The sequence below is a fragment of the Netta rufina genome (assembly GCF_964035555.1).
Source record: "Netta rufina genome assembly, chromosome: 21".
NCBI classification, from domain to species: domain Eukaryota; kingdom Metazoa; phylum Chordata; class Aves; order Anseriformes; family Anatidae; genus Netta; species Netta rufina.
This window is the reverse complement of record NC_140145.1, coordinates 668933-696318: the sequence shown is the minus strand read 5'-3', so window position 1 is coordinate 696318 and position 27386 is coordinate 668933. Positions and strand designations below refer to the sequence as shown.

The 27386-nt window shown below is 51.5% G+C and overlaps 1 protein-coding gene across 1 annotated transcript in view; it reads left to right on the top strand.

The window, feature by feature from the left end:
- The first annotated feature begins 206 nt into the window (after positions 1–206).
- STX1A (syntaxin 1A) overlaps positions 207–27386 on the top strand; it is a 107714-nt gene continuing 80534 nt past the window's right edge. The window contains exons 1-3 of the mRNA XM_084299889.1: positions 207–266; positions 25823–25900; positions 27161–27260. Coding sequence (XP_084156015.1) covers positions 237–266; positions 25823–25900; positions 27161–27260 — 208 coding nt within the window. The 5' untranslated portion in view covers positions 207–236. The remainder of the gene's footprint in view (positions 267–25822; positions 25901–27160; positions 27261–27386) is intronic.

The window sequence follows — 27386 nt, the reverse complement described above, 5'->3', positions numbered from 1 at the left end:
CAGAGTCTGCTGCACCCCCCGGTACGACCCCTCCAGGTGTGACCCGCTCCCAGCGTACCCCCACGCGTGGCACCCCTCAGCGCCACGCCGCTCTCGTGAGACCCCCCCCGCGAGCTGCGCCCCCGCCCTGGCCGCTCCCAGCGTCTCGGGGGCCGCTCCGCTCCGCCGGGCTGCGCGCATGTGCCGCGCCCGCCCCTCCCCCGAGCGGCGGCCGGGCTGAGCGGCGGCGGGGCGCGATGAAGGACCGGACCGGGGAGCTGCGCGCTGTAAGTGGGGGGCACGCGGCAGGACGGGGATCGCCTCGCCCCCGGTACTGAGCGGAGGCGCCGGGGGCGTCCTGGGTTCCCGGGGCCTGCGGAGCGCGGCCGCGATCTCCCCTCCCCCCCCCCCCAACCCCTCCGGGCCGTGTCTCTGCACCGGCAGGGGGCCCCGGCCCCACCCGCCCCGGGGCGAGCCGGGTGCGGGGGGCGCGGGGCACGGAGCGGTCCCCGCGGGCCGGGCAGTGCGGCCGTTCCCTGAGGGCTCCCGCGGCGCCTCTGTCCGCCGCTGCCTCGTTTCAGGCCTTGGTGCCCGGTGCTCGTTCGAGGTGCTCGTCCAGCGCCCGCCGCCGCCGCACCTGCGGCCCCGCTGCTCGCCGAACACTTTTGGCTGTCGCGGCCGCTGCGGGACGGCATCTTGCCTTGTGGTCCTGCCCCGTGTGCCAGCTGTTCGGGAGGCCGGGTGAGCTCCCGTGGCCAAAAAACGGCTCGCTTCCACCTGGACTGGGTGTAGGCTATGTGGGCTGCTGGGTGCGGGGGCTGTCCCATGGCCCCTGCAGGCGGTGGCCTCTCCTTTCCTCTCGCGTTTTGCTTTTTCATCCCTCTCGCTCTGCTGATGTCATCTGGCCTGGGAAGAGCCTGGAGCTGCGCAGCCGTTCAGGTGTGGCCATGCGGGTGGGTGACATGAGTTGGCACCCTTGTCATGGAATGGGTGCTCGTCCCCCGTGGCAGGGCACTGCAGGATGCTTTGTGAGAGAGGAGGGAATGAGATGGGTGATGCGGCTGTGACACTGCATGAGGGTGACTTGAAACAGTATCAGAAATGCACCAGGAGCGTCAGCAAACATTCACCTGGCAGGTCCTGTGCTCTAAAAATAACCATTCCCAGCTTGGCTGTTTCAGGTTTTGCACTGTGCCATAAACCAAGGGTTTTGCTTGGGCTGGCAGGTCTCGTAGCTCCAGACAAAGATGCATATTGGGGCTGAGTGTTGTCTGGAGAGACCTAGCTGAGGCCACCTGAAATGGGAGGCTGGCTTTGTCTGGAAGGTGCCAGGAATACAGAGCTCTCCTACCGGTGACGCCAGTGAGGTGAAGAGGGGGTGGCTGTAGATGCTTGAGGAGAAAGGGGCTATAAAAAGAAAATCTGCACCCTTCCTGCTCAGCCTGGGTGCTTGGAAAGCACCCAAACAAGGGACTCTTTCTCCATGAACAGTGCAGGCTGTGGAAACAGAATTGGAAAATAGGCTTTTTAATAATAATAGTGAAACCCAGCTCTGTAAGTGTCTTCTTGGCAGCCAGTGCTGGCTGAGAAGTGATGCTGTAGAGTATTTTAAAATCTCTCCATTCCTTTAAATATCTTAAACAAAAACAAAAACCATGCTGCTTTTTGCATTAGGAGATTTTTGCATCTCTCCTGCAGATGATCCTTACTCAGCGGTGGCATGAAGTACCTCCAGCCATAACACTGAAGGGTCTGCAGCCCCTGCGTGCAGGAGCGTTTCTGGGGCTGTTTCTGGCACCTGCTGGGGGGGAGGGTAGGGGGACACACTGCCTGTGCCCCTGCACTCAGAGGGGTCCGCGTGGGGCTGCTGGGTACAGTGCTCGGCTCGGGGTGTGTAGGTGCCCCGGGGCTGAACAGAGGTGTGTGCTGTGGCTGGCTTAGAGCCTGCCAGGGCTGCATGAGCAGGGCAGCACATGAGAAGTTCTGGTATAGAGCCGTGCTGGCAGGAGGGGTGTGTTCCGGTATGGGGCGTTGGGGCCCACTTTGTGCTAATGATCTGCTGCCTGTAGCCAGCCTTGTTAACAGCCTCAGGCAATTCCTCCCTGTTTTAATACAGCATCTAAATTCTGCCAGGGAGATGATTTAAAAGAAGAAAAAAGCTGTTTTTTTTGGAGTTGAGGAGGGGATGCAGGGCTTTTGCTGCTGTGCAGAACATGAGCTTCCTATCTTAATGGGATTTTTAAAATGATGCTTGACGTTCAACATGCTGATCTGTGTCTTTTCTGAACCTTTGGACCCTGATTGTTTTCAAACTCATTTTAGCATATCTGGTGCTTGGAGGTGGCAGCACTCCCAGGCCTGCTCTGAACTGCCTTGGAACAGGGAAACTTACATTTGCAAAGTGTACTCTGCTATGGAGGAGGAACAACCTGCAGGCCTGATTGTGGAAGATGACCAGCAGAGCTCTGTGCTCTTTGTAGGTGGTTCCCACATGCCATTGAGGCCAACAGGAGCAAACCTGTTTGCCCTGAGCCTGGATTTGGCCCTCTGCTTGACGAGTGCAGATTAACACCTGCCCCGTAGTGTGTTGAAGTCCTGGCATGTGGGGTGTCCTTCGTGGCTGATGGCACAACCCTATCTCCTGAGTACTCCCGACCTGTGCTGTGTCAGCGCTGTTCTGCTTTGTTGGGTGTTTTAGGGGCTGCTTGGCAAGCCAGGTCCTCTTGTCGTGTTGTCACCTTATTGTAGCTGGGATTTGTCCCTGTGTTACTGGGCAGGAAGAAATGCACCCCGCCTTGCTGCATGAAGAGATTCAACATGACATCTAGGTCAGCCCTAAAGACACTCTGGCCTCCTGCAGGAGGTGTGTCCTCCCAGCAACAGAACTGCATCTTCTCTGCAGCGGTGTTTGTTGGGGATCCCCAGCTGCTGGAGTGGGGAGCAGCTACCTGTGATGGGGCCAGGCTGCTGCTGCAGGGGGTGAGGAGGAGCCTTCAGATCCCACCAATGTGAGTCTGAGCAGTGGTTGTTCAGGGGGATAATGCCAGCAGGCCATGATGGCCTGTCACTGCCGCGTAGTACGTCTGTGCTAAATGCACAAAGCTCTGCTGTCAGCAGGGCTCAACATCAGGGGTGCCGTGGGGCCGTGAGACCAGGGCTGGCGTGTGTGTGCAGGGCTTCTAGAGTCACGTGGTGTGCCATCCCCCAGGGAGCCAATGGGTCTACTAGGGTGTGAGGCTTTGCGATCTCTGGGGTGCAAGACAGGTCCAAATGGTAAAATGAATGTGAGGAGAGCAGGAGGAGGTGAGGGATAGCAAGCATCAGGCCATGAAGGTGGTGTTTGGGAATTCCTGGTCCTTGAGTGCTCCATTTCTTGCTGAGTGTGGCTTGCTTCCCCCCTGTTGAAGTAGAGAGATGGCTGCGCAAACCTGGTTGGGTGGGGGTCCCTGTCTCTGGACAAATGCCATGTACTCGGCACTGTGCGCAGTTAAGAAATGTGTGTCTAGGTGATTTCAGGAGGACAGGACTCAGCTTTCAGCTTTTCATGCAGACAATTAGGTTTTCTAATATTTATAGATCTTTGATGACCATGTTAGTTGTTATTCTCTAACAGGGCTGGGAAGGACCATTTGTCGGTCGACAGATCCTTTCCTTGTTTCCTACCAGAAGGTGCTTGCCTGATGTCTTATTATGCAGTGGCCTGAGAAAGTGGTCCTTGAGATGTTGAAATGGATGCTGCTCAAAGAGCATGTTCAGGTGCTGAGTGGGGAGAGGTTGACAAGGAGACTGCGCTTGTGGGATGCTGTCCAGGCTTGTCAGGTTTCCATGCCAGCAGAAGCTTCACCAGTGTGACAAAGACCTTCTTTGGAGCAGCATCAGGAGAGAAGAGCAGCCTGTGTCTGGCTGAACCCTCACCCCAGAGGCAGAGATATGGACCTCATGTACATGGCATTTACCTGCTGGTGGGACTGTGTGTCTGTTTGGAATTGGGTACACATGCAGGGGTTTGTAGGGCCAAAGCCTCGGTGGTTGCTTGTAGCCTACAGCAGTACATGACGTGAGTGTAAAATTTCTGGTGATCTTCTGATTGAGTCTGAAGACCCTCCTTCCTCAAGTGACATTCATTGAGAACAACCCCGTGGGAGGTAGAAGAGTTGCTCTTTAATGTCTAGTGTTCATTTCCCATCATGCTGCGTTTCAGAGCCGAGGCATGTCCCAAACTGTGGCAGTCACTTTCCTGGCGCTGGCTGGCAGTGGAGGCAGTGCAGCCCTCATGCCCAGCCTGCTGGCAGTGGCAGCAGTGGGACTTTGTGTGGCTGGGAATAGCACATCTCTGTGGGCTTCTTCCATGTCAGTGGGAGAGATGTGGGGATGTGGCCCGCTTGTACACGTTTCTGTTCCATAAAACTGGGTTTGCCTTTCTCAGGAGGTGTCCATGCATTTGTATGATAGCATCCTTCCCACAACAGGATGGAAGCACCTCATTCCTGTCAATGTTGCGTCCCTATTTCATGTGGCCTCCTGTGTGTGGAAGCTGTGGGGAGGAGTACGTTAAAATAAAAGCAGAAAGCAAGGCCAGCCTCAGGTCTGGCTCTGCAGATCCACACTGTTTTCTTCTGCAGCAGCTAGAATCTGCATCTCAGCCCCCTTGTATGCTTTGACTTGCAACTGGGCCTTGTGCCATCTCTTGTCATTGGTAATACATTGATGCTCCTGTAGATGATTTTTTCTCTTGCAGGTACAATAGTAAAGTCGTCTGAAGTTGCTCTTTTTAACAGGAGTTGTGTGCCTTTGTTCTCTGTTTGGACAGGGAGATGTTTCCGTAGCACAGAATTGTCAAACTCCAGTATACAAAACTCACCATTGACCCTGTGAATAGATGTATTTGCTTATTTAAATACTGTCTTCTTTTCCTTAATTTTTAATAACCCTAATAACCCTTTATGTATGTATTTATTTATTTATTTTTACTCCTCTTGGTTGCATACCATGCTTTCAAGCTCTTCTGTTTGACCAGAAGGGTGATGTCGATAATTCAGCTCCACTCTGTCCTTCACCCATGTTGGAGCCGGGCTTGTTGCGTGGAGCACCAACAGAGCTGTGTGCTCCATGTGACATCTGCAGCAGCCAAAGCTGCACAGGCTGGCTGCAGCTTTGTGGCGCAGCTGGGGAGGCAGGTGGTGGTCCTTTTGTGGGATCTGAAGGGAAGAAAGCTGCTCAGGAAGGGTGTGTACTGACCACCTTTGGGCCATGCCTGGCCCTGCTGTGTCCCCGCGGTGCTGCTGTCTGCAGCAGGGCAGCTGCTACATTGGCTTGTTTGTGAGGTCTGCAGAACTGGAGGAGGTGAAGCATGGGTAGTCACTGTTCCTTGGGGTCTACTGGCTGTATGAGCAGGATGTGTGCTGAGAAATGACCGATGTGACATGAGCGAGCCCACAGCAGTGCGTGCGCCACCGGACTTGCGTGCTGTCCTTTTGGAGCATAGTTCTGCTCCCCAGCAGTTGTGGGATCCCACATGCAGGCATGTCTCTGCTGCTGTGACAGCCCTGCTTTGGGCAAGCCAAGGAACAGCTGAAATCAAGAAGACCCCCTGACATGCTTTCCATAGTCTGGTATGCAAAGCCCATGTTGAGACCCCAGTCTCTGGGTCATCTCTGGACAATGTTTCATGTCCCCTTCCTGGGAGGTTTGCAGAGAAGTGGGAACACAGGAAGTAGGATAGAGGCACAGGGGGGTATGGAGTCATGGAGGCCTCAAGGGGCCTGCCTGTGCCGTGCCCTCGCAGGAGGCACAGCACAGCCAGCACAGGGCATGCATCCCTTTCACGTCTCACAGTCCCCGGTGAGTATCACACTGTCACTGTGGCCCCTATGGATCACAAGGAGTGGCCACATCCAATGGGCAGCCGCAGCCTGAATCCCGAGGTGCTTACGCTGTGCAGGGCAGCAACTGGCACTGTCCTTGGGGTGAGCTGAGGGCCCGTGGCAGAGAGGATGCCTTTTTCCCTGTCTCAGCCTCTGCTGGCACCATCCTTGGAGGGGCTGGAAAAGCAAGACGCTTAGTCCCGGCGTCCTGGGGAAGGGTGGCACTGTCTGCTTGAAAGCTCTTGTCGAGACTCTGGGGGCTTGGTGGTGCTGCTGAATTTAGCCAGAGGTCAGAAATATTCCTTGCCACCTGAAACTTTGTGCCACAATGTGAATGTGATGTGATCTTTTTGGGCTTCAGTAAAGCTTTTGACACAGGTTCCCATAGGATTCTACTGGACAAAATGTCCAGCATACAGCTAAACAAAAACATCATACCATGGGTGAGCAGTTGGCTGATGGGCAGGGCTCAAAGGGTTGTGGTAAATGGGGCCACATCAGGCTGGCTGCCAGTCACCAGTGGGGTCCCCCAGGGTTCCATTTCAGGGCCGGCCCTCTTCAATGTTTTTATAAGCGATGTGGATGTAGGACTAGAAGGTGTTTTTGAGCAAATTTGCTGATGACACTAAACTTGGAGAAGCTGTAGACTCTGTTGAGGGTGGAAAGGCCTTGCAGAGAGATCTGAACAGATTGGAGAGCTGGGCGATCACCAACCGCATGAAGCTTAACAAGAGCAAGTGTCGGGTCCTGCACCTGGGACGGGGCAACCCTGGCTATATGTACAGACTGGTTGATGAGACGCTGGAGAGCAGCCCCACAGAGAGGGATCTGGGGGTTGTGGTTGATAACAAGATGGACATGAGCCAGCAGTGTGCCCTGGCAGCCAGGAGGGCCAACCGTATCCTGGGATGCATCAAGCACAGCATCACTGGTTGGTCGAGGGAGGTTATTGTCCCGCTCTACTCTGCGCTGGTGCGGCCTCACCTCAAGCACTGTGTGCAGTTCTGGGCAGCACAGTACAAAAAAAAACCATTAAACTGTTGGAGAGTGTCCAGAGGAGGGCTACAAAGATGGTGAAGGGCCTAGAGGGGAAGACATATGAGGAGCAGCTGAGGTCACTGGGCCTGTTCAGCCTGGAAAAGAGGAGGCTGAGAGGAGACCTCATTGCAGTCTACAGCTTCCTCATGAGGGGGAGTGGAGGGGCAGGTGCCGGTCTATTCTCTTTAATGACCAGTGATAGGACCCGTGGGAATGTTGCCAAGCTGTGGCAGGGGAGGTTCAGGCTAGACATCAGGAAGAGGTTCTTCACCGAGAGGGTTGTCACACACTGGAACAGGCTCCCCAGGGAAGTAGTCACTGCACCGAGCCTGTTGGAGTTTAAGGAGCATTTGGACTGTGCTCTCAGTCATACGGTCTGAATTCTGATTTTTGGGTAGACCTGTGTGGACCCAGGAGTTGGACTCAATGATCCTTGTGGGTCCCTTCCAACTTGGGATATTCTATGATTCTATGAATGCAGAAAATGAGGCATTGCGTTTGCAAGCCATATATATTTGCTTGAAATAAAGCCTCAGGCAGAGGCAGCGATGTAGCTGGCACCTTAGCCCCCTTGGTTGATTTCACCAGAAGAGATGAGAAAATCAGTGCAGTCCATAAAAACGACAACTGTCAAATGAGACTGCACTGGCTATAAACATGACAATGAATTTCTTTGGTGCCTTTGTCTAGATTGTAAAGGAAGCTTAAGCACGATTCAGGAGAGACACCAGTCCTCCCAGAAGGCAAAGATGAAATGTCTTCTGGAAAAATGAAATGAACATTTGTTTTGTACATCACATACTGCATGTCTGACAGGACTTGATGGAAGATCTGAAAATAAAAGCAGACAAAAAGAAAGATTTAATATTAAAGAATTTCTAACAGACATCACAGCAGGATGGGAAATGGCCGAAGCTAACATCAGAAAACTCACACAACATGGACAGAAGATTTATTTTTTTTTAAGTTAGTCCTTATGAAAATAAGCTTGAGCCTGTAAACATCCACTAAAAACTGAAACACTGCACTATTAAGGGAAAGACTCATGAAGAAAGCTTATTTCTGCCCTGCAGCAGACTGATGTGATGCAGACTCAGTCTGTTCTCTTGTGCCAAACAGCGGCAGCAAAGACAGCCCAATGGCTTCCGCACAGAATGCGGCAGGGAGGAGAAACCTCTCCCAATTAAAGGGAAACACTGGTGTAAGAACAAATTAACATTAAACTCCTCACAAATAATTCTGGGCAGGAAATTTGGAATTTGTAACCCACTCAGGACTGTAGCACAGCAACAACAGTCCAATAGCAGCAAAGCCAAACCACATTGTTTGTGGCTGTGAAACAGGTCAGTGAGGTCACGGGCAGTAGCACAGCCTTGATGTGCCCATGTGCACACAGCAACAGCCTCAGGGAATGCACTGAGGTGCCTCGGAGAGCTGTGCAGGCCAACAGACAGGGTCAACGGACAGGATGAGCAAAAATAACCAGGAAAGCTGGTTCCAAGACAAAATGGACTGTCACACCTGGCTCAGTGTCTTCATTACTGTCACACGTTTGGTTCAAAGGCAAGAGTAGCCAGGGTTGCCCTTCAGGAACATTTTCACACGGCTCCTCCTCTCCCAGATTTGCTGTGCTGCCATCCCTGCGCCCAGCAGCAGAGAGGGCACCGGCCTCCAGGGTGAGGGGACAGCCTGTTGCCTTATGGAGGACCAAGGAAACCCAGATGTGGACTTGGTAACCCCCTGAGCTGGGTGGCTTCACTCATCCACGTGAATTGCCTCTAAAAACGTGACACACTCTCAGGTTTGACAGGAGGTCAGGGAGGACCTCATCAATGTCCATAAATACCTGACAGGAGGGTGCAAAGAGGACAGAGCCAGGCTCCTTTCAGAGGTGCCCAGTGCCTGGACCACAGGCAGAATAGGCTCTGTCTGACCATCAGGAAGCACTTGTGTGCTGTGCGAGTGACCAAGCACTGGCATAGGCTGCCAAAAGAGGTTGTGGATCTCACCCTTGGAGGCCTTCAAAAGCCACCTGGATGTGGTCCTTGACAATGTGCTCTGGGTGGCCCTGCTTGAGCAGGGTTGGACCAGAAGTACCCAGAGGTCCCTGCCAACTTCAGCCATTCTGTGACCTCTGCCACACAAGTCACCTCAAGCTACTGCTGAAGCCACTTCACCAGAAATGCATCAGCTTTAACACACTCTCTACAAATCTAACCCCCAGTGCAGAGGTTTGCCATCAGCTTCCCCTGGTTTACAAAAAGAACCTGGACAAGTTTGTCCTTTCTCCACTGGCAGTGCCAGTACCATAATACCGCAGCTTGGCGACTGAGATCTGACACCCAAAGGAAGATGTTTGCCTAAAAATACACCATACCCAATCAGCTAAATCAGCTTCCCTGTACAGCAGCACACAGCTTTCCCAGAAGATAATGCCAAGAGTCACACTGCTCAGTGTCCTACTCAGCAGGCAACCCACTCACAGCGAGGCCAATCCACCCCAGCTGGAGTTGACTGGGATGGCAGTGCAGGTATTCAGAATGAGGCAGGACAATGCGGGCTCCTCTCAAGGCTGCCCAGCTCACTCAACACCTCACAGAGAAAAGCACTGCAGGAAAGCCAAAATGTTTTTAGAACTTTGGCTGGTGCTGTGAGGAAGGCAGAGCTTGCTGTGCTGCTGTTTTGTTTTGCAAAAGAAGCAAATAATAGTATTTATTTATAACATTCCTAATGGACAACACAGGTATGCAGTTCAAGATGGGTGCCAAAACTAAGTAAACCACAATGAACCCACTCATCACAAACCAAACCCCAAAGATGCCACTGGATGCTTCACCAGTGAAGCCTGTCACCTGAAGCACTGTGCACAGCACCAGTGTCAGTCCTGCAAATTTGAGGCTTCAAAGAAGCTTTCTCCACAATGTGACTTGCTGGCTTTCACAATCAGTAGCACAGGGAAGGTGCAAAGAAGTGTAGCAAAGAAAGGCAGCACCTGCTGCAGGAGTGGTAGATGGTGCCTGTGTATTCACACCTGCACTATCCAGATGCCACAGTGAGATGTGCCACATGCCCATCCTCAGCTGTCAGCAAACACACTGGTCCCCACCTGGGGGAAAGTGCCCACCCTTCAGACAGCACCACCTGCAGCGAGCCAGAAGAGCCCAACATCAGCTCACTGCCACCACTCTGCTCCACGCTTCCACCCAGGCAAAGCCAGCAGTGCTTGCTTGGCCATGGGCTCATCCCCTGTCACTCAGTGCCACCCCCAGGGGCTCATCCTTTGCAGCCACAGCCAGCCATTCCGCTCGCTGATGGCACATGCACAGGCTGTTTGCAGCACATTGCCCCTGCTGCTCTGAAAGCCATTCCAACCTTTGCCCTTCCAGAGTTGGCTCTTTATATTTCTTTAAGTAAAAACGCTCTCCTTGGCCTTATGCCTGGTCTGATATTCACACCGCATTGCCCTGTTTCTGTTTCCCAAGCCACCTGCTCCCCATGTGTTTGCCTTAAGGATGATAATGCAGACTCAGCAGTCAGAGGACATCCAAATGACCATTCCTACATTTTCACTCAGGTGACCATCTGAAGCCAAGGCAGCATGGCGCACTCAGTCTTCCTGGGTCCTGCACTTGTGCTTACTCTCCTCCTTTTTGTTAATATACATAATTTTCTGGAAGTAGCAATTTATCATAGTATTTAGCTTAATGAGCCCTACCATACATGTTCCGCCTGTAGTGGTAATTTTGCATATTTCCTAAGCAATCTTGTTAACTGGGAGATACATAGCAAAATAAACATTTGTATAGCTTCTGAGTAGCTCACATAAAGGAAATGACACTTGCAATTAGAACAATGAGAACTGGTCTAAACCCCCTTGGCTCAAACCATTTTAAACCTCCTCTGCACAGCAAATATATATGGCTTGCAAACGCAATGCCTCATTTTCTGCATTCATAGAATCATAGAATATCCCAAGTTGGAAGGGACCCACAAGGATCATTGAGTCCAACTCCTGGGTCCACACAGGTCTACCCAAAAATCAGAATTCAGACCGTATGACTGAGAGCACAGTCCAAATGCTTCTTAAACTCCAACAGGCTCGGTGCAGTGACTACTTCCCTGGGGAGCCTGTTCCAGTGTGTGACAACCCTCTCGGTGAAGAACCTCTTCCTGATGTCTAGCCTGAACCTCCCCTGCCACAGCTTGGCAACATTCCCACGGGTCCTATCACTGGTCATTAAAGAGAATAGACCGGCACCTGCCCCTCCACTCCCCCTCATGAGGAAGCTGTAGACTGCAATGAGGTCTCCTCTCAGCCTCCTCTTTTCCAGGCTGAACAGGCCCAGTGACCTCAGCTGCTCCTCATATGTCTTCCCCTCTAGGCCCTTCACCATCTTTGTAGCCCTCCTCTGGACACTCTCCAACAGTTTAATGGTTTTTTTTTGTACTGTGCTGCCCAGAACTGCACACAGTGCTTGAGGTGAGGCCGCACCAGCGCAGAGTAGAGCGGGACAATAACCTCCCTCGACCAACCAGTGATGCTGTGCTTGATGCATCCCAGGATACGGTTGGCCCTCCTGGCTGCCAGGGCACACTGCTGGCTCATGTCCATCTTGTTATCAACCACAACCCCCAGATCCCTCTCTGTGGGGCTGCTCTCCAGCGTCTCATCAACCAGTCTGTACATATAGCCAGGGTTGCCCCGTCCCAGGTGCAGGACCCGACACTTGCTCTTGTTAAGCTTCATGCGGTTGGTGATCGCCCAGCTCTCCAATCTGTTCAGATCTCTCTGCAAGGCCTTTCCACCCTCAACAGAGTCTACAGCTTCTCCAAGTTTAGTGTCATCAGCAAATTTGCTCAAAAACACCTTCTAGTCCTACATCCACATCGCTTATAAAAACATTGAAGAGGGCCGGCCCTGAAATGGAACCCTGGGGGACCCCACTGGTGACTGGCAGCCAGCCTGATGTGGCCCCATTTACCACAACCCTTTGAGCCCTGCCCATCAGCCAACTGCTCACCCATGGTATGATGTTTTTGTTTAGCTGTATGCTGGACATTTTGTCCAGTAGAATCCTATGGGAACCTGTGTCAAAAGCTTTACTGAAGCCCAAAAAGATCACATCACATTCACATTGTGGCACAAAGTTTCAGGTGGCAAGGAATATTTCTGACCTCTGGCTAAATTCAGCAGCACCACCAAGCCCCCAGAGTCTCGACAAGAGCTTTCAAGCAGACAGTGCCACCCTTCCCCAGGACGCCGGGACTAAGCGTCTTGCTTTTCCAGCCCCTCCAAGGATGGTGCCAGCAGAGGCTGAGACAGGGAAAAAGGCATCCTCTCTGCCACGGGCCCTCAGCTCACCCCAAGGACAGTGCCAGTTGCTGCCCTGCACAGCGTAAGCACCTCGGGATTCAGGCTGCGGCTGCCCATTGGATGTGGCCACTCCTTGTGATCCATAGGGGCCACAGTGACAGTGTGATACTCACCGGGGACTGTGAGACGTGAAAGGGATGCATGCCCTGTGCTGGCTGTGCTGTGCCTCCTGCGAGGGCACGGCACAGGCAGGCCCCTTGAGGCCTCCATGACTCCATACCCCCCTGTGCCTCTATCCTACTTCCTGTGTTCCCACTTCTCTGCAAACCTCCCAGGAAGGGGACATGAAACATTGTCCAGAGATGACCCAGAGACTGGGGTCTCAACATGGGCTTTGCATACCAGACTATGGAAAGCATGTCAGGGGGTCTTCTTGATTTCAGCTGTTCCTTGGCTTGCCCAAAGCAGGGCTGTCACAGCAGCAGAGACATGCCTGCATGTGGGATCCCACAACTGCTGGGGAGCAGAACTATGCTCCAAAAGGACAGCACGCAAGTCCGGTGGCGCACGCACTGCTGTGGGCTCGCTCATGTCACATCGGTCATTTCTCAGCACACATCCTGCTCATACAGCCAGTAGACCCCAAGGAACAGTGACTACCCATGCTTCACCTCCTCCAGTTCTGCAGACCTCACAAACAAGCCAATGTAGCAGCTGCCCTGCTGCAGACAGCAGCACCGCGGGGACACAGCAGGGCCAGGCATGGCCCAAAGGTGGTCAGTACACACCCTTCCTGAGCAGCTTTCTTCCCTTCAGATCCCACAAAAGGACCACCACCTGCCTCCCCAGCTGCGCCACAAAGCTGCAGCCAGCCTGTGCAGCTTTGGCTGCTGCAGATGTCACATGGAGCACACAGCTCTGTTGGTGCTCCACGCAACAAGCCCGGCTCCAACATGGGTGAAGGACAGAGTGGAGCTGAATTATCGACATCACCCTTCTGGTCAAACAGAAGAGCTTGAAAGCATGGTATGCAACCAAGAGGAGTAAAAATAAATAAATAAATACATACATAAAGGGTTATTAGGGTTATTAAAAATTAAGGAAAAGAAGACAGTATTTAAATAAGCAAATACATCTATTCACAGGGTCAATGGTGAGTTTTGTATACTGGAGTTTGACAATTCTGTGCTACGGAAACATCTCCCTGTCCAAACAGAGAACAAAGGCACACAACTCCTGTTAAAAAGAGCAACTTCAGACGACTTTACTATTGTACCTGCAAGAGAAAAAATCATCTACAGGAGCATCAATGTATTACCAATGACAAGAGATGGCACAAGGCCCAGTTGCAAGTCAAAGCATACAAGGGGGCTGAGATGCAGATTCTAGCTGCTGCAGAAGAAAACAGTGTGGATCTGCAGAGCCAGACCTGAGGCTGGCCTTGCTTTCTGCTTTTATTTTAACGTACTCCTCCCCACAGCTTCCACACACAGGAGGCCACATGAAATAGGGACGCAACATTGACAGGAATGAGGTGCTTCCATCCTGTTGTGGGAAGGATGCTATCATACAAATGCATGGACACCTCCTGAGAAAGGCAAACCCAGTTTTATGGAACAGAAACGTGTACAAGCGGGCCACATCCCCACATCTCTCCCACTGACATGGAAGAAGCCCACAGAGATGTGCTATTCCCAGCCACACAAAGTCCCACTGCTGCCACTGCCAGCAGGCTGGGCATGAGGGCTGCACTGCCTCCACTGCCAGCCAGCGCCAGGAAAGTGACTGCCACAGTTTGGGACATGCCTCGGCTCTGAAACGCAGCATGATGGGAAATGAACACTAGACATTAAAGAGCAACTCTTCTACCTCCCACGGGGTTGTTCTCAATGAATGTCACTTGAGGAAGGAGGGTCTTCAGACTCAATCAGAAGATCACCAGAAATTTTACACTCACGTCATGTACTGCTGTAGGCTACAAGCAACCACCGAGGCTTTGGCCCTACAAACCCCTGCATGTGTACCCAATTCCAAACAGACACACAGTCCCACCAGCAGGTAAATGCCATGTACATGAGGTCCATATCTCTGCCTCTGGGGTGAGGGTTCAGCCAGACACAGGCTGCTCTTCTCTCCTGATGCTGCTCCAAAGAAGGTCTTTGTCACACTGGTGAAGCTTCTGCTGGCATGGAAACCTGACAAGCCTGGACAGCATCCCACAAGCGCAGTCTCCTTGTCAACCTCTCCCCACTCAGCACCTGAACATGCTCTTTGAGCAGCATCCATTTCAACATCTCAAGGACCACTTTCTCAGGCCACTGCATAATAAGACATCAGGCAAGCACCTTCTGGTAGGAAACAAGGAAAGGATCTGTCGACCGACAAATGGTCCTTCCCAGCCCTGTTAGAGAATAACAACTAACATGGTCATCAAAGATCTATAAATATTAGAAAACCTAATTGTCTGCATGAAAAGCTGAAAGCTGAGTCCTGTCCTCCTGAAATCACCTAGACACACATTTCTTAACTGCGCACAGTGCCGAGTACATGGCATTTGTCCAGAGACAGGGACCCCCACCCAACCAGGTTTGCGCAGCCATCTCTCTACTTCAACAGGGGGGAAGCAAGCCACACTCAGCAAGAAATGGAGCACTCAAGGACCAGGAATTCCCAAACACCACCTTCATGGCCTGATGCTTGCTATCCCTCACCTCCTCCTGCTCTCCTCACATTCATTTTACCATTTGGACCTGTCTTGCACCCCAGAGATCGCAAAGCCTCACACCCTAGTAGACCCATTGGCTCCCTGGGGGATGGCACACCACGTGACTCTAGAAGCCCTGCACACACACGCCAGCCCTGGTCTCACGGCCCCACGGCACCCCTGATGTTGAGCCCTGCTGACAGCAGAGCTTTGTGCATTTAGCACAGACGTACTATGCGAGAAGACCGAGGGAGACCTCATTAATGTGTATAAATATCTGAGGGGAGGGTGTCAAGAAGATGATTTTAGTCTCTTCTCAGTTGTTCCCAGTGACAGGACGAGGGACAATGGGCACAAACTGAAGCACAGGAGGTTCTGACTCCAAATGAGGGGGCACATCTTTACTGGGAGGGTGACAGAGCACTACAACAGGTTGCCCAGTGAGGTTGTGGTGTCTCCTCCTCTGGAGATAATCAAAACCCACCTGGATGCTATCCTGTGCAAGGTGCTTTAGGTGATCCTGCTCGGCAGGCATTTGGACCAGATGATCTTCAGAGGTCCCTTCAAACCCCGTGCATTCTGTGATTCTGTAAAAGGAGGCAGCAGTTGTTGTGGCATTTTTTTTTCCTTCCTTTGTGCCTTTGTGAAGCTTGCATTACCTTTGGTGGACATGAGGTAGCACATGACATGGGACCCCACTGTCATGCACGACATGTGGTAGCAGGAGGCAGGGAAGGGGCTGGCTGCCTCCCGTGTGCTGCCTGGTGCAGGCATTTCCTAGGAAGAGTTTGGCTTGCAGGCTGGGGGTGCTGCTGATGGGGCTCATCAGATGATGGGGCTTGGCACTGTCCCTCAGGGCACAGAGGTAGCCAGCGGTAGGTAGCCAAGCCACTGCCCTTGTGAAGCTCTACTGCCAGCTCCACCTATACATCCAGGTGCAGGCAAATTGATCTGTAATGCTAGCAGAGTAGAGCAGGAGAAAAAACTTGCACGTGCCTCTTGCAGAGATAAGAGACCTCATTGCTGTCATGTCACAGCTCTCCCTGCCTGTTGCCTGGGCCTCTTAATTTTCAGGGGAGAGCAGTCTTTGAGTCTTTCCAGTTGCTTTGTGGTTCTCTGCCATTTTTCAGAAAGCATCTGCTGAAGGAATGAGGCTTGTTTGAATCAGAGGGATGTAATCCCCTTGATAATGAATTTATTAGCAGTGTGCCTATTACAAAACCCACAGAGCCAGGGCTCTGGACACCCTTCCCATCCCCTGCTCTGCTGTGAGGGTTTTGGTGTTGGCTCTGCCCCCCCTTGGGTTTCAGTCTTCCCAGGCCAGTATTTAGCTGTCTGAAGCTGGTATGGGTGTGAAGGGAAATCATTCAGCCTCTTGGAGCAGATGCTTGTGCTTCAGAGCACACTCACTGAGCCTGTGTAGTGAAGGGATCAGCCTTACTCACTGGTTTCCATGTGCAAAGGCAGGCAGTGCCGTTGGCCTTGTCACATAGATGCTGTGGGGCTTCAGGGTCACAGTGCTAAGCGTGGCCTGCTACCTGGCTAACTATGTTAATTCACTTGGGCTCATCATCTTCTGTCAACTGATTTTAGAGCTGCCCTCCCTGAAAGACACTTAGGCTCACTGTGCTTCATTATGGCTCCTCTTCCTCTCTCCCTGTAAGCCACTGCAGAGCTGAGGTGACCACGGGCTGGCTGCCTGCCTGCAGCACGGAGCCAGGTCAGGAGCACTCAGTTGGGATAAGCGGTGTCTGCAGAAGTAACCCTGTACTGCCTGCACCAACTTTGCCCTGCAGAGGTGCATTGGCAGCCAGGCTTTTGTGGCTTTCAGAGGCAGGGTGGCTTCTGTCACTGGGTGCTGCAAATGTGTCCTGAGCAGGGCAGGCGCGGAGTTGGGTGGGTGGTTGTTACAGCAGGGTGAAGCAGCAGTAGCATGCACAGAGTACTTGTGTGGCTTTGGGAACATGTGTTCCTTGCTTGACTGGACTTTTTAAGGCAATGAATTGTTTGTTGCTGGTGGTGAGTGCAGCCTGCAGGTAGCATTGACCTAGACCAAAGCTTTCGAGATTACTGACCATGGCTTTGAGAATCCGGGATGCCTGCACTAGTGGTCTGTTTGTGGCAGCTTTTGGTAATGTTTCTTATGGGGAAGTTTCTTTGCTTCTCTTTTGGGCTGAAGGCAGTGGGGCAGGGAAACAGCTGGACATCGTGTATTAGACGTGGCATAGCACTGAGGGTATTTCCAGTGATGTGGTTTGAACAGATGGTGCCCTTATCCAGCCTGCAGTGACTTCACAGTAGTGACACATGCCTTTCCTGCCATCAGGCTCCATCCTTGTAATTTCCTCTTTGCAGGGCCCCCAGCCGGGCTTTTGTGCTGCTTTCCATGTGCACAGTAGGGCAGCACCTGGCCTAGATAACCACCATCATGCTGCCTATGCATCAACACTGTGGTGCAGGAGGGGAGAAGGTGATTTGAAAATAAAAGGGCCTTTAACAAGGCTGTGCGTGGCTTTGCCAGAAGCCCTCTCTTTGGGTTGTGTGTTGTTTTCGTCCAGGATTTATTGGCCTAACAAATGGCAGGATCCAGTGATCAGCAGGGTGTGATGAGAACAGGCAGGAACATAGCCTCCTGTGTGCAATGAGCCAGGACCATTCCAGATATGGAAGAGATAGGCTAGTGGCAATGAGGAATGGGCATCTAGGCAGGAGGCATGTTAACCTTCAGTGTTTCCTCCTCTGTTAGTATCCTGTAGCCTGTGTGGTCACATTGGAAGTCTGCATTTAAAATTAGTGATAGAGAATGCTTTCCTCACAGGCTTCGGTAAAGGGCTAAAAATTCCTGAGAATTAAGATACTCTTGGAATGAAAACAAAAAAAATGTGGAAAGGTTCAGAAGAAGCTGTGATGGAGATGGATTTCCCTGTGTGGGACTGTAGAAGCTTGCTCCTGCTTCCCAACATGCATGTCCTGATGGCCCTGGAAGGGTGGGTGCTCTGGATGGATGGCGGGTGCGTTGGGTATGCTTGGGAGTGGACAGGCCGTGGACAGGACACATGGCATCTGACAAAGCTGCCCAGTATGCAGAGCCTTTGGGTGCTGTACACTGAGTCTGGGCTGCAGCATGTGACCCCCATGCTGCGAGGGAAATCTCCAGTCAGGACAACTAACTGTGGTGGTGGCATGTCATGGTGCAGAGGGCCAGCAGGCTGTGCACTGGGAGGTCCAGGGATGAGCCAGCCCCATGGTAAAAAGCATCTGTGTGCTTTATGGCATGGCGGTAGAAAGCCCAATTGGAAAGAACACAGAAAAGGAGTGGTAGGACTGGGGAAGTAAGGGGCTGAATGGTGCAGGAGGTTAACTGGAGTAACAACCCTACTGTGAGAAAGTTCCACAAAACACTGTCCATCAGCATAACAACTGCACTGAGTTAATGAGGAAGAAACCCCATAGATGAAATCCTCTGTGCTGAGACTGTCTTGCTACTGGCTGCAGTGGCCAACAGAGATGACCTTACTGGCAGGAGAGTCTGGGCAGCGTGGTGGGAAGGAGGCTGCCATGAGCCTGGGGCAGTGTTGACACTGGAGGCTCGGCTTCCTGACCAGGGGTGTGTTTTCTGCCACTTGGTGCTTGTGTCCCCTGGATCTGGTTGCATTTTGTATTTCTGAGATCCCTAGGGAGAGTGTAGATGGGAACTTATGACATTTGTGCTGCTTAGGATAACACCAGCACAAAGAAGGCAGAAAACGCACTCGTTTTTGTGTGCCCAGATGGAGATCTTCTGACAAACTGACCCTTGGTCTGTGTAGGAGTAAAGGGTATGAGACTGCCACTGCCTGTATGTTGGGCTTTGGATTCCCCCAGCAGCCAGCTGTGCTGGCAGTGCAGTCTGTCTTAATTAAAGTCAGACAGTCGATGCTGAAAATGAAGCATGGCACAAACCAAGCAGTATTTCTAGTCACATGTAAACCAAAATGCAAACGTGGATCCAAAGGATTTTGGTAGCTTTTAGAGATAATGCTTTTTAACCTCCTCAGTCACCTTCTGGGGAGAAGGTGACTGCACAGTGCACGGAGGTGGGAGGGCTCTTGAGAGGCTGCCACTGGGCATGGATGATATTTGAAAAGGAAAAACGTATTTATCTTTTTGTTTGCATTTTTCCATTTTTGGTTTTCAAGCAGTGCCAAGGCAGGGGCTAGCTGAGGCCGAGGTCTCAGGGTGGCCACTCCCCAGGGCTGCAGCAGGTCTGCAGACTTTGGCGTACAGCTGCAAGGGATGTGCTGGCTTTGCTTGGAGCGTCAAATTAATGAATAATACAATCGGTGATGGAGCTGGGAAGCTTGAGGGTGGTACCCTTTAGTTTACTAATGAGGGTTTGGGGCGAGGTTGGATCAGCAATAGCAGAGGGATGGAGGGAGGAGAGGATGCCAGGTGCCAATCCTGCTCAGAGGTACTCAGAGTAGGTGGTTGTGGTCTGGCTGCTTAGTGGCGTTGGGGTTTCATAGAGCCCATGCCCAAATCCTACTTCTGGATCCAGGGCTTCATGGTTGCTGCTGGATGCAGCCCCCATGCTGCACTGCTGCTCTGGCTGCTGGAGCCTTGTTCCCTCACCTCCAAGGGAGCTGGGCTAGCTTCTCCTGCAAGCTGATCCTGTGATAGGGCTTTCTGGGCAACTGCTGTGAGGAATTCAGAGGAATTTGCACAAGTGGTGCTGCTGATGGGTTGGGAGGAGGTCAGCTGCCCTCCATTGTGGGAACCAAACAGGTCCTGTATGGCAGCCAAATCTGAAGCAGAAAGTGTGGCCCCGGCCCTGGCCTCAGCTCAGTAGCAACCCTGGGAGTGTGTCCCCAGGGAGCCCCAGCTCCATGCTTGGCACCACGTGCCCCTTGGTGCTATCAGGGTTGTCTTCTATCACATGGAGCAGGGCCTGATGTTTTTTGGCATGCTCTTTGGCTGTGCAGGCTTGGGTGCACCTGGCTCCATGGGGAGCTGTGACCACTTGCACAGTACCACTTGGAACAGCAATGTCTGTGTGTGTGGAGTGGAGGAGGTTTGCATATACCTCTACTCCCTGATGCAAGAGCGAACTATTGAATTTTGAAAGTGGAAAAACTTCAGGGAAGAAGCTGGATACTGCTTGTTGCAAAGGACATTACCTTGTGGGGGGCTTCTGGGCTCTCACCAAGTTAAGATGGGTAAAGGCTTGCCTGGTAGCCAGAACATGTGCAGGCAGCAGGCTGTAGACCTTGTTCTCTGGGTCCATACTTTTAGCACAATGGTGTATTTTTACAGCAAAGCAGCAGCACAGGGAAGAGTCCAAGTCAGAGCAAGAGTGAGCTCTAGGTGCTCATCCTCAGCTTAATCTTGACCAGCTCCATCAAAATCTAAATGGATTCACCCATTCCTGTTCTGGTGGCTTTCACCATGTCCCAGGCTGACTGTGCAGGCAACTTGTGCCTGCCAAGCCTGGGTCATGAGGGCCCAGCTCTGGCTGCTGCAGGAAGGAGGTGTAGAAGTCCAGATGAACAGCTCTTGAATTCCAGGCTTCAGGAAATGGAATCACATGCTGGTTGAGGCTGGAAGGAACCTCGGGAAATCATTTGGTCCAACCTGGGTCTGCCACCCAGAGCAGGTTGCACAGGACCATGTCCAGGTGGTTTTTGAAGATCTTCAAGGAGGGAGACTCCACAACTTCTCTGGGCAGCCTGTGACAGTGCTTGATCACTCATGGAATAAAGTGTTTCCTGATGCTCAGAGGGAACCTCTTGTGTTCCAGTTTGTGCACATTGTCTCTTGTCCTGACACTGGGCATCACTGAAAGGAGCTTGGCTCTGTCCTCTTTGCACCCTCCCTTCAGATATTTATGTACATTGATGAGGTCCCCCTGAGCCTGCTCTTCTCCAGGCTGAGCAGTCCCAGCTCTCTCAGTCTCTCCTTATAGCACAGGTGCTCCAGTCCCTTAATTATCTTTGTGGCCTTTCACAGGACTCTCTGCAGTAGTTCCATGTCTCACTTGTCCTGGGGGACTCAGAACTGGATACAGGTCTCTAGGTGCAACATTGAGTGGAGACGAAGGATCACCTCCCTCAACCTGTTGGCAGCACTTTGGCTAATGCAACCCAGGATACCATCAGCCTTCTTTGCCCAAGGGCACGCTGCTGGCTCATGGCCAGCTTGGTGCCCACCAGGACCCCCAGGGCCTTCTCTGCCAGGCTATTTTCCAGCTGTGTGCCCCAGCCTGTCCTGGGGCCTGGGCTTATTCCTACCCAGGGGCAGGACTGCGCTTCTCCTTGCTGAACTGCAGGAGGTTCCTGTCACCTGTTACTCCAGCCTGGCCAGGTCCCTCTGGATGGCAGCATGGTCCTCTGTTGTATCTGCCACTCCTCCCAGTTCAGTGTCACCTGCAAATTTGCTGAGGGTACACTCTCCTCCATTACTGAGACTGTTAATGAAGATATCAAACAAGACTGGAACCAGTATGGACCCCTGGGAGTACACTGGTAGTTATTGGCCACCAGCTAGGCTTTGTGCTACTGATCACTACCTTTTGTGCCTGGCCATTCAGCCAGTTTTCAACCCACCTCATTGTCTGTCCTTCCAGCCCATACATCAACATAGATACTTGAGGATCTAATGGATGAGTGTGAAGGGCCTTCCTAAAGTCTAGATAGACAATATCCACTGCTCTTCCATCATACGTCAGGCTGGTCATTTCGTTATAGAAGCTTATCAGGTTGGTCAGGCATGACTACCCCCTTGTGAATCCATGCTCACTACTCCTGATGATTTTCTTCTCCTTCATGTGCCTGAAAATGGTTTCCAGGATTAGCTGTTTCATCACCTTTCCAGGGAATGAGGTAAGGGTGACTGGCTTTTAGTTATTGGGTGAACATTTTTTCCTAATATCTAACATAAACCTCCCGTGGTGCAACTTGAGGCCATTTCTTCTTGTCCTATCACTTGCTGCTTGGGAGAAGAGACCAATCATTACCTTGCTACAACCTGCTGTGAGGTAACTGTAGAGAGTGATAAGGTCTCCCCGAGCCTCCTTTTCCCTAGGCTAAATAACCCCAGTTCCCTCAGCTACTTCTCATAAAACTTGTTCTCTAGACCCTTCACCAGCTTCCTTGCCATTCTTTGGACATGATCCAGCATCTCAAAGTCCTTCTTTTAGGGAGGGGCCCAAAACTGAACACAGTATTTGAGATGTGGCCTCACCAGAGAAAAGTATGGCGGACAGTCACTTCCCTAGTCCTGGGGGCCACACAATTTCTGATACAAGTCAGGAGGCTGTTGGCCTTCTTGGCCACCTGAGCACACTGCTGGCTGATATTTAGCTGGCTATCAACCAATACCCCGGGTCCCTTTCCACCAGACAGCTTTCCCATGCACTCTTCCCCCAGCCTGTAGTGTTGCATGGGGTTGTTGTGACTCAAGTGCAGGTCCTGGCACTTGGCCTTATTGAACCTCATACTGTTGGCTTCAGCCCATCATTCCAGCATATTCAAGTGTCTCTGCAGACCCCTCCTACACTTGAGCAGGTCAGCATTCCTGCCTAACTTGGTGTTGTCTGCAAGCTTACTGAGGGTGCACTTGACTCCTGGGGATGGTTTTACCCAGCCGGGCGGCTGAGCTCTACCACAACTGCTCTCTCACTCACCCTTCTCAAAGCAAATGGGGGAGAAAATATGATGTAAAGGGCTCAAGAGTTGAGATAAAGACTGGGAAATCACTCAACAATTATTATCATGGGCAAAACAGACCCAGCACAGGGAGATTAATATAATCTATTACCCATCACTAACAGATTAGAGCAGTGAGAAACTCAAAACAAGCTAAGAACATCTTCCCCCCATCCACCCTCTTCTACATCCTCCCCGGGTGGTGCAGGGAAATGGAGAATGAGGGCTGAGGTCAGTCCTTGATGCTTTGTCTCTGCCGCCCCTCACGGTCCCTCTCTGCCCCTGCTCCCTGTGGGGGCCCTCCCACAGGATACCGTCCTTCCTGAACTGAGCCTGTGGGGGCTGCCCACAGGCAGCACCTCTTCAAGAACTGCTCCCACACAGCTCTGTACCACAGGGTCCATCCCCCAGGACCAAACTGCTCCAGCACGGGTACCCCATGGGTGGCAATTCGCCCCAGGCCCCTGCTCCTGCATGGGCTCCTCTCCATGGGCTGCAGCTCTGGCCCAGGGCCTGCTCCTGCGGGGGCTCTCCATGGGCTGCAGCCTCCTCCAGGCCACATCCACCTGCTCCACTGGGGGCTCCTCCACAGGCTGCAGTGTGGAGATCTGCTCCATGTGGGACCCATGGGCTGCAGTGGGACAGCCTGCTGCACCAGGGGCCTCTCCACGGGCCGCAGGGGAACTTGTGCTGCGTGCCTGGAGCACCTCCTGCTGCACTGACCTTGGGGTCTGCAAGGCTGTTTCTCACTCCTCTCTCTCCCAGCTGCTGTTGTGCAGCAGTTTTGTTTTTTTCTTTTTCTTTTTCCCTTCCTTAAATCTGCTCTCACAGAGGCACAACCTTGCTCACTGGCTCAACTCTGGCCATCAGCAGGTCCCTTTTGGAGCTGGCTGGGCACAGGACAGCTTCTGGAGTCTTCTAACAGAGGCCATCCCTGCAACCCCCTCTGCTATCAAAACCTTGCCACATAAACCCAATGCAATCCCCTTGTGCAGATCATTGATAAATACATTAAACAAAACTGGCCCCAGTACTGAGCCCTGGGGGACACTACACACCTCTTCATGCCCACAGAGTGAATACTGGGTTTGGGCAGCAACATTCCTGTTTTTACTTGTCAAGATGAGATTTTCATGTGATCTCAGTATCTCTCAGATCTTTATGTTTGTGAATGTGCCTTTCATGAACTGGTTACCAAAGCAAAAGGTGCCATGAGCAGTGGCAAGAATGAAAGCTGGGACCTTCTCTAGAAGAATCCACCCAAATCAGTCATCCTAGGTTGAAAAGATAATTTTAGGGGGAAAAAATAGGCAGTTCATCTGACATTCTTCAGTGTAAGAGGAATTCTTCAAAGTCTACTGACTGTATTGGTTAGGTCGCTGCAGATGTGGAGTGGCCAAAGAGTGTTGAGTGCCTGGGTAACAGCTGACAAAATGTGTGACAATTATTAGATGAGTAAAGACAGTCCTCTGTTTTAGGTGGATAAAGAATTGGTTGGCTGGTCGCAGCCAAAGGGTTGTTGTGGTCAACAGTTCTATGTCTGGGTGGAGGCCAGTCACAAGTCATGTCCCTCAAGGGTCGGTCTTGGGTCCGGTGCTCTTTAACATCTTTATCAATGACACAGACGGTGGAATTCTACAATTGTATGAATCGAGTGCACCCTCAGCAAGTTTGCATATGACACCAAGCTGACGGTGCAGTCAATACAACAGAGGGAAAAGATGCCATCCAGAGGGACCTGGACAGGCTGGAGAAGTGGGCCTATGATAACCTAATGTGGTTCAACTTGAGGTGTTGCACTGGGGCTGGGGCAGTCCCAGGTATTTATATAGACTGGAAGAAGAAGAACTTAAGAGCAGCCCTGCAAAGAAGGACTTGGGAGTCCTGATGAATGAGAAGCTGGACATGAGCCAGCAGTGTGCGCTTGCAGCCTGGAAGGACAACTGTGTCCTGGGCTGCATCAAAAAAGGGGTGGCCAGCAGGGAGAGGGAGGTGATTATCCCCGTCTACTCTTGTGAGACCCCACCTGGGGCCCCCAGCATAAGAAGGATGTGGAGCTCTTGGAACGGGTCCAGAGGAGGGCCACTAAGATGATCAGAGGGCTGGAGCACCTCTCTTATGCAGAAAGGTTGAGGAAATTGTTTGTTTAGCTTGGAGAAAAGAAGGCTCCGGGGAGACCTCATTGCAGCCTTCCAGCATTTGAAGGGAGGATATAAACAGGAGGGGGAATGCCTGTTTACATGTGTTGATAGTGATAGGACAAGGGGGAATGGTTTTAAACTAAGATGGGAGATTTAGGTTGGAAATTAGGAAAGCTTTTCACTTAGAGGGTGGTGAGGTACTGGAACAGGTTGCCCAGGGAGGTTGTGGATGCCCCATCCCTGGAGGCATTCAAGGCCAGGGTGGATGCGACTCTGGGCAGCCTGCTCTAGTGGTTGGCAAACCTGCCCAGAGCAGGGGGGTTGAAAATAGATGATCTTTAAGGTCCTTTTCAACCCAGGCCATTCTATGATTCTATGATCTTAAATTTTATCCTTTCCACTGGCTATTTCTCTCTAGTGAAGACAGAGTAATAAGAAACTTTTCTACCCAATTATTTTCCATTTCCCTCTGTCATCTGTTGGCTTTACATGTTATCTTTTAAGTGTCTCCTTACACAGAGGACATCAAGACTAATTTTTCTTCCCACTGCAAGCTTGTGTTCTCTGTCTTCTTGGGATGTGAGGTGACAGTGACACACATTCTGCTCCCACCCCTCTCAAGGACACCCCGTCACTTGTCTGCTGTGGTTTTACTAGTTCTGATGTATTTTCTGTTCCATCCCTTCTTTCCTACATTCTAACATCTGTTGTGTTTTCTCATCACTGCTGTTTGTGGAGCCATTGTGCTCATGCACAGCTGGGAATAGCTCAATGAGCACATAAAGTTCTCCCTTCAGGTATGCTGTAAATGTGTAGGTATCATAAATCTTCCATGCTTGACTCAGAAGGCCAAGTGGTGGGACAGCCAGCTGCAGCGGTACTTTTCATTGTACTGTTTTTGCTGGAGCTGGATGTTATCTACTCTTCTGGTCTCCCTGCAGTGCTCTGATGTGGTAGTGCCTCTCTCACTGGTGTTTGTCCCAGCTCACAGGAGCAAGTGAGCAAGGTGAGGAGGAAAATTCACCCAAGATAATCTCCTGAAATGGATCTGCAAGATTTGCAGGAAGCACTTGTTGATACTTCTTCCTATCTTGTTGCAGGCGAAGGATAGTGATGATGATGATGAAGTCACTGTTAGTGTGGACCGGGACCGCTTCATGGATGAGTTCTTTGAACAGGTGAGTTTTGTTTTTCCAGTGCAGCTCTGACACCAGTTCAAAACTTCCTGTAAATGCTGGAGCAGACTGTGTGTCAATGATATGGGTTCCCATGGCAGGCAGGTAGCAGTTGAGTGCGGGTATGGGTGTTCTGCCTTGGCTGATGCCTCTCAGGTGGTGCTCAGGCTCTGGGTTCTCAGGGCTTACACTGAGAGCAGTGACTAGTGGGAGCCAGGCTTCCATGCAGACCTGAGGTTGTTTTGTTGTGTTGTACCTAACCCAAGGGCTGCTTTGCTGCTCCACCTGCTCCTGTAGAAACCAACAGGGCAGCTGAGGCAATTAACCACCAAGTGGTAGTGTGGGAGCCTGTGGACACAGGCTGCATTGTAGGAGGCTTTCTTGTTGCAGTGTACATGCCTCTAGACTGCCATGAAATCAAACAGTTTCTAAAATATCTCCAGAAAGCACCTCTGCAGAGTAAAAATTTCTGCATGGGATTGATGTAATTTTGTGCCTCTCATTACCAAACATGAGGTTGTTTTCTGGCATGTGGGTGGCTGTAAGATATGCATGTGGATTTTTAGCATACCTTTAGTATGACATGTGTGTAGGGGGTGTAAAAATGTATCTGTGCAGGCAATGGAGTGTGGAATGAAAAATATGACATACAGATGGATGAAGATGAGCAAAGTGGTGGTATGAGTCAAAGAAAAAGATGGAGTTGGAGTGTGTGCAGATTGGCAGGCAGAAGGCACAAGTACAGGTTCTCAGTGTCCATGATGCTGGCATGTTTTCTTATAGTGCAGGGAAAATGCCAGTACAGAGAGGCACAGTATCATTTGGCTTCCCTACTATTTGGGGTGAGGCTCAAAACAGACTTCTCAGCCCCTGGAGCTGGGTGACTGAGCTGGGAAGAATCCTGACTTATGTAACTTGAACAACACACTCCATGCTGGAAATGCTGAGTCTGGAAATTCATAGATCTGATGCTCATTTGGATATACCCTACAAGTTTCTTAGTGTATGACAAAGCATATGGGAAACACAGTCTATATTACCTTGCTCTGACTGCAAAGCTGGTTGCTGTGATATGGAAAGTTGTCTGATTTCACATCAGTCCTACAGTTTAAGAATCCAGATGGAAAATATTTGTCCAGGAGGATGTTCGCTGTGGTTCAGCCATACCATGGTTGTTTTTGGATAGGGTTTAATAATCATGCCCCTTTCCAAAAGTCCAGGCCTCTCACAGGATACCTGTCTTGTTCTTTTCTGTCTCCACAGGTAGAAGAAATTCGAGGGTTCATTGATAAAATCTCAGAGAATGTGGAGGAAGTGAAGAGGAAGCACAGTGCCATTCTTGCTTCGCCTAACCCTGATGAGAGTGAGTGAGCTGGGATCTGCTTGTGTCTCTGCAGGGCTTGGGCCTGTGTGTGGCTGCTCTGTGCGCTGCTGGTTGTGCAGTAGATAGATACAGGCAGAAATCCTCTTGTCTCTCTTGGCCTCTCCC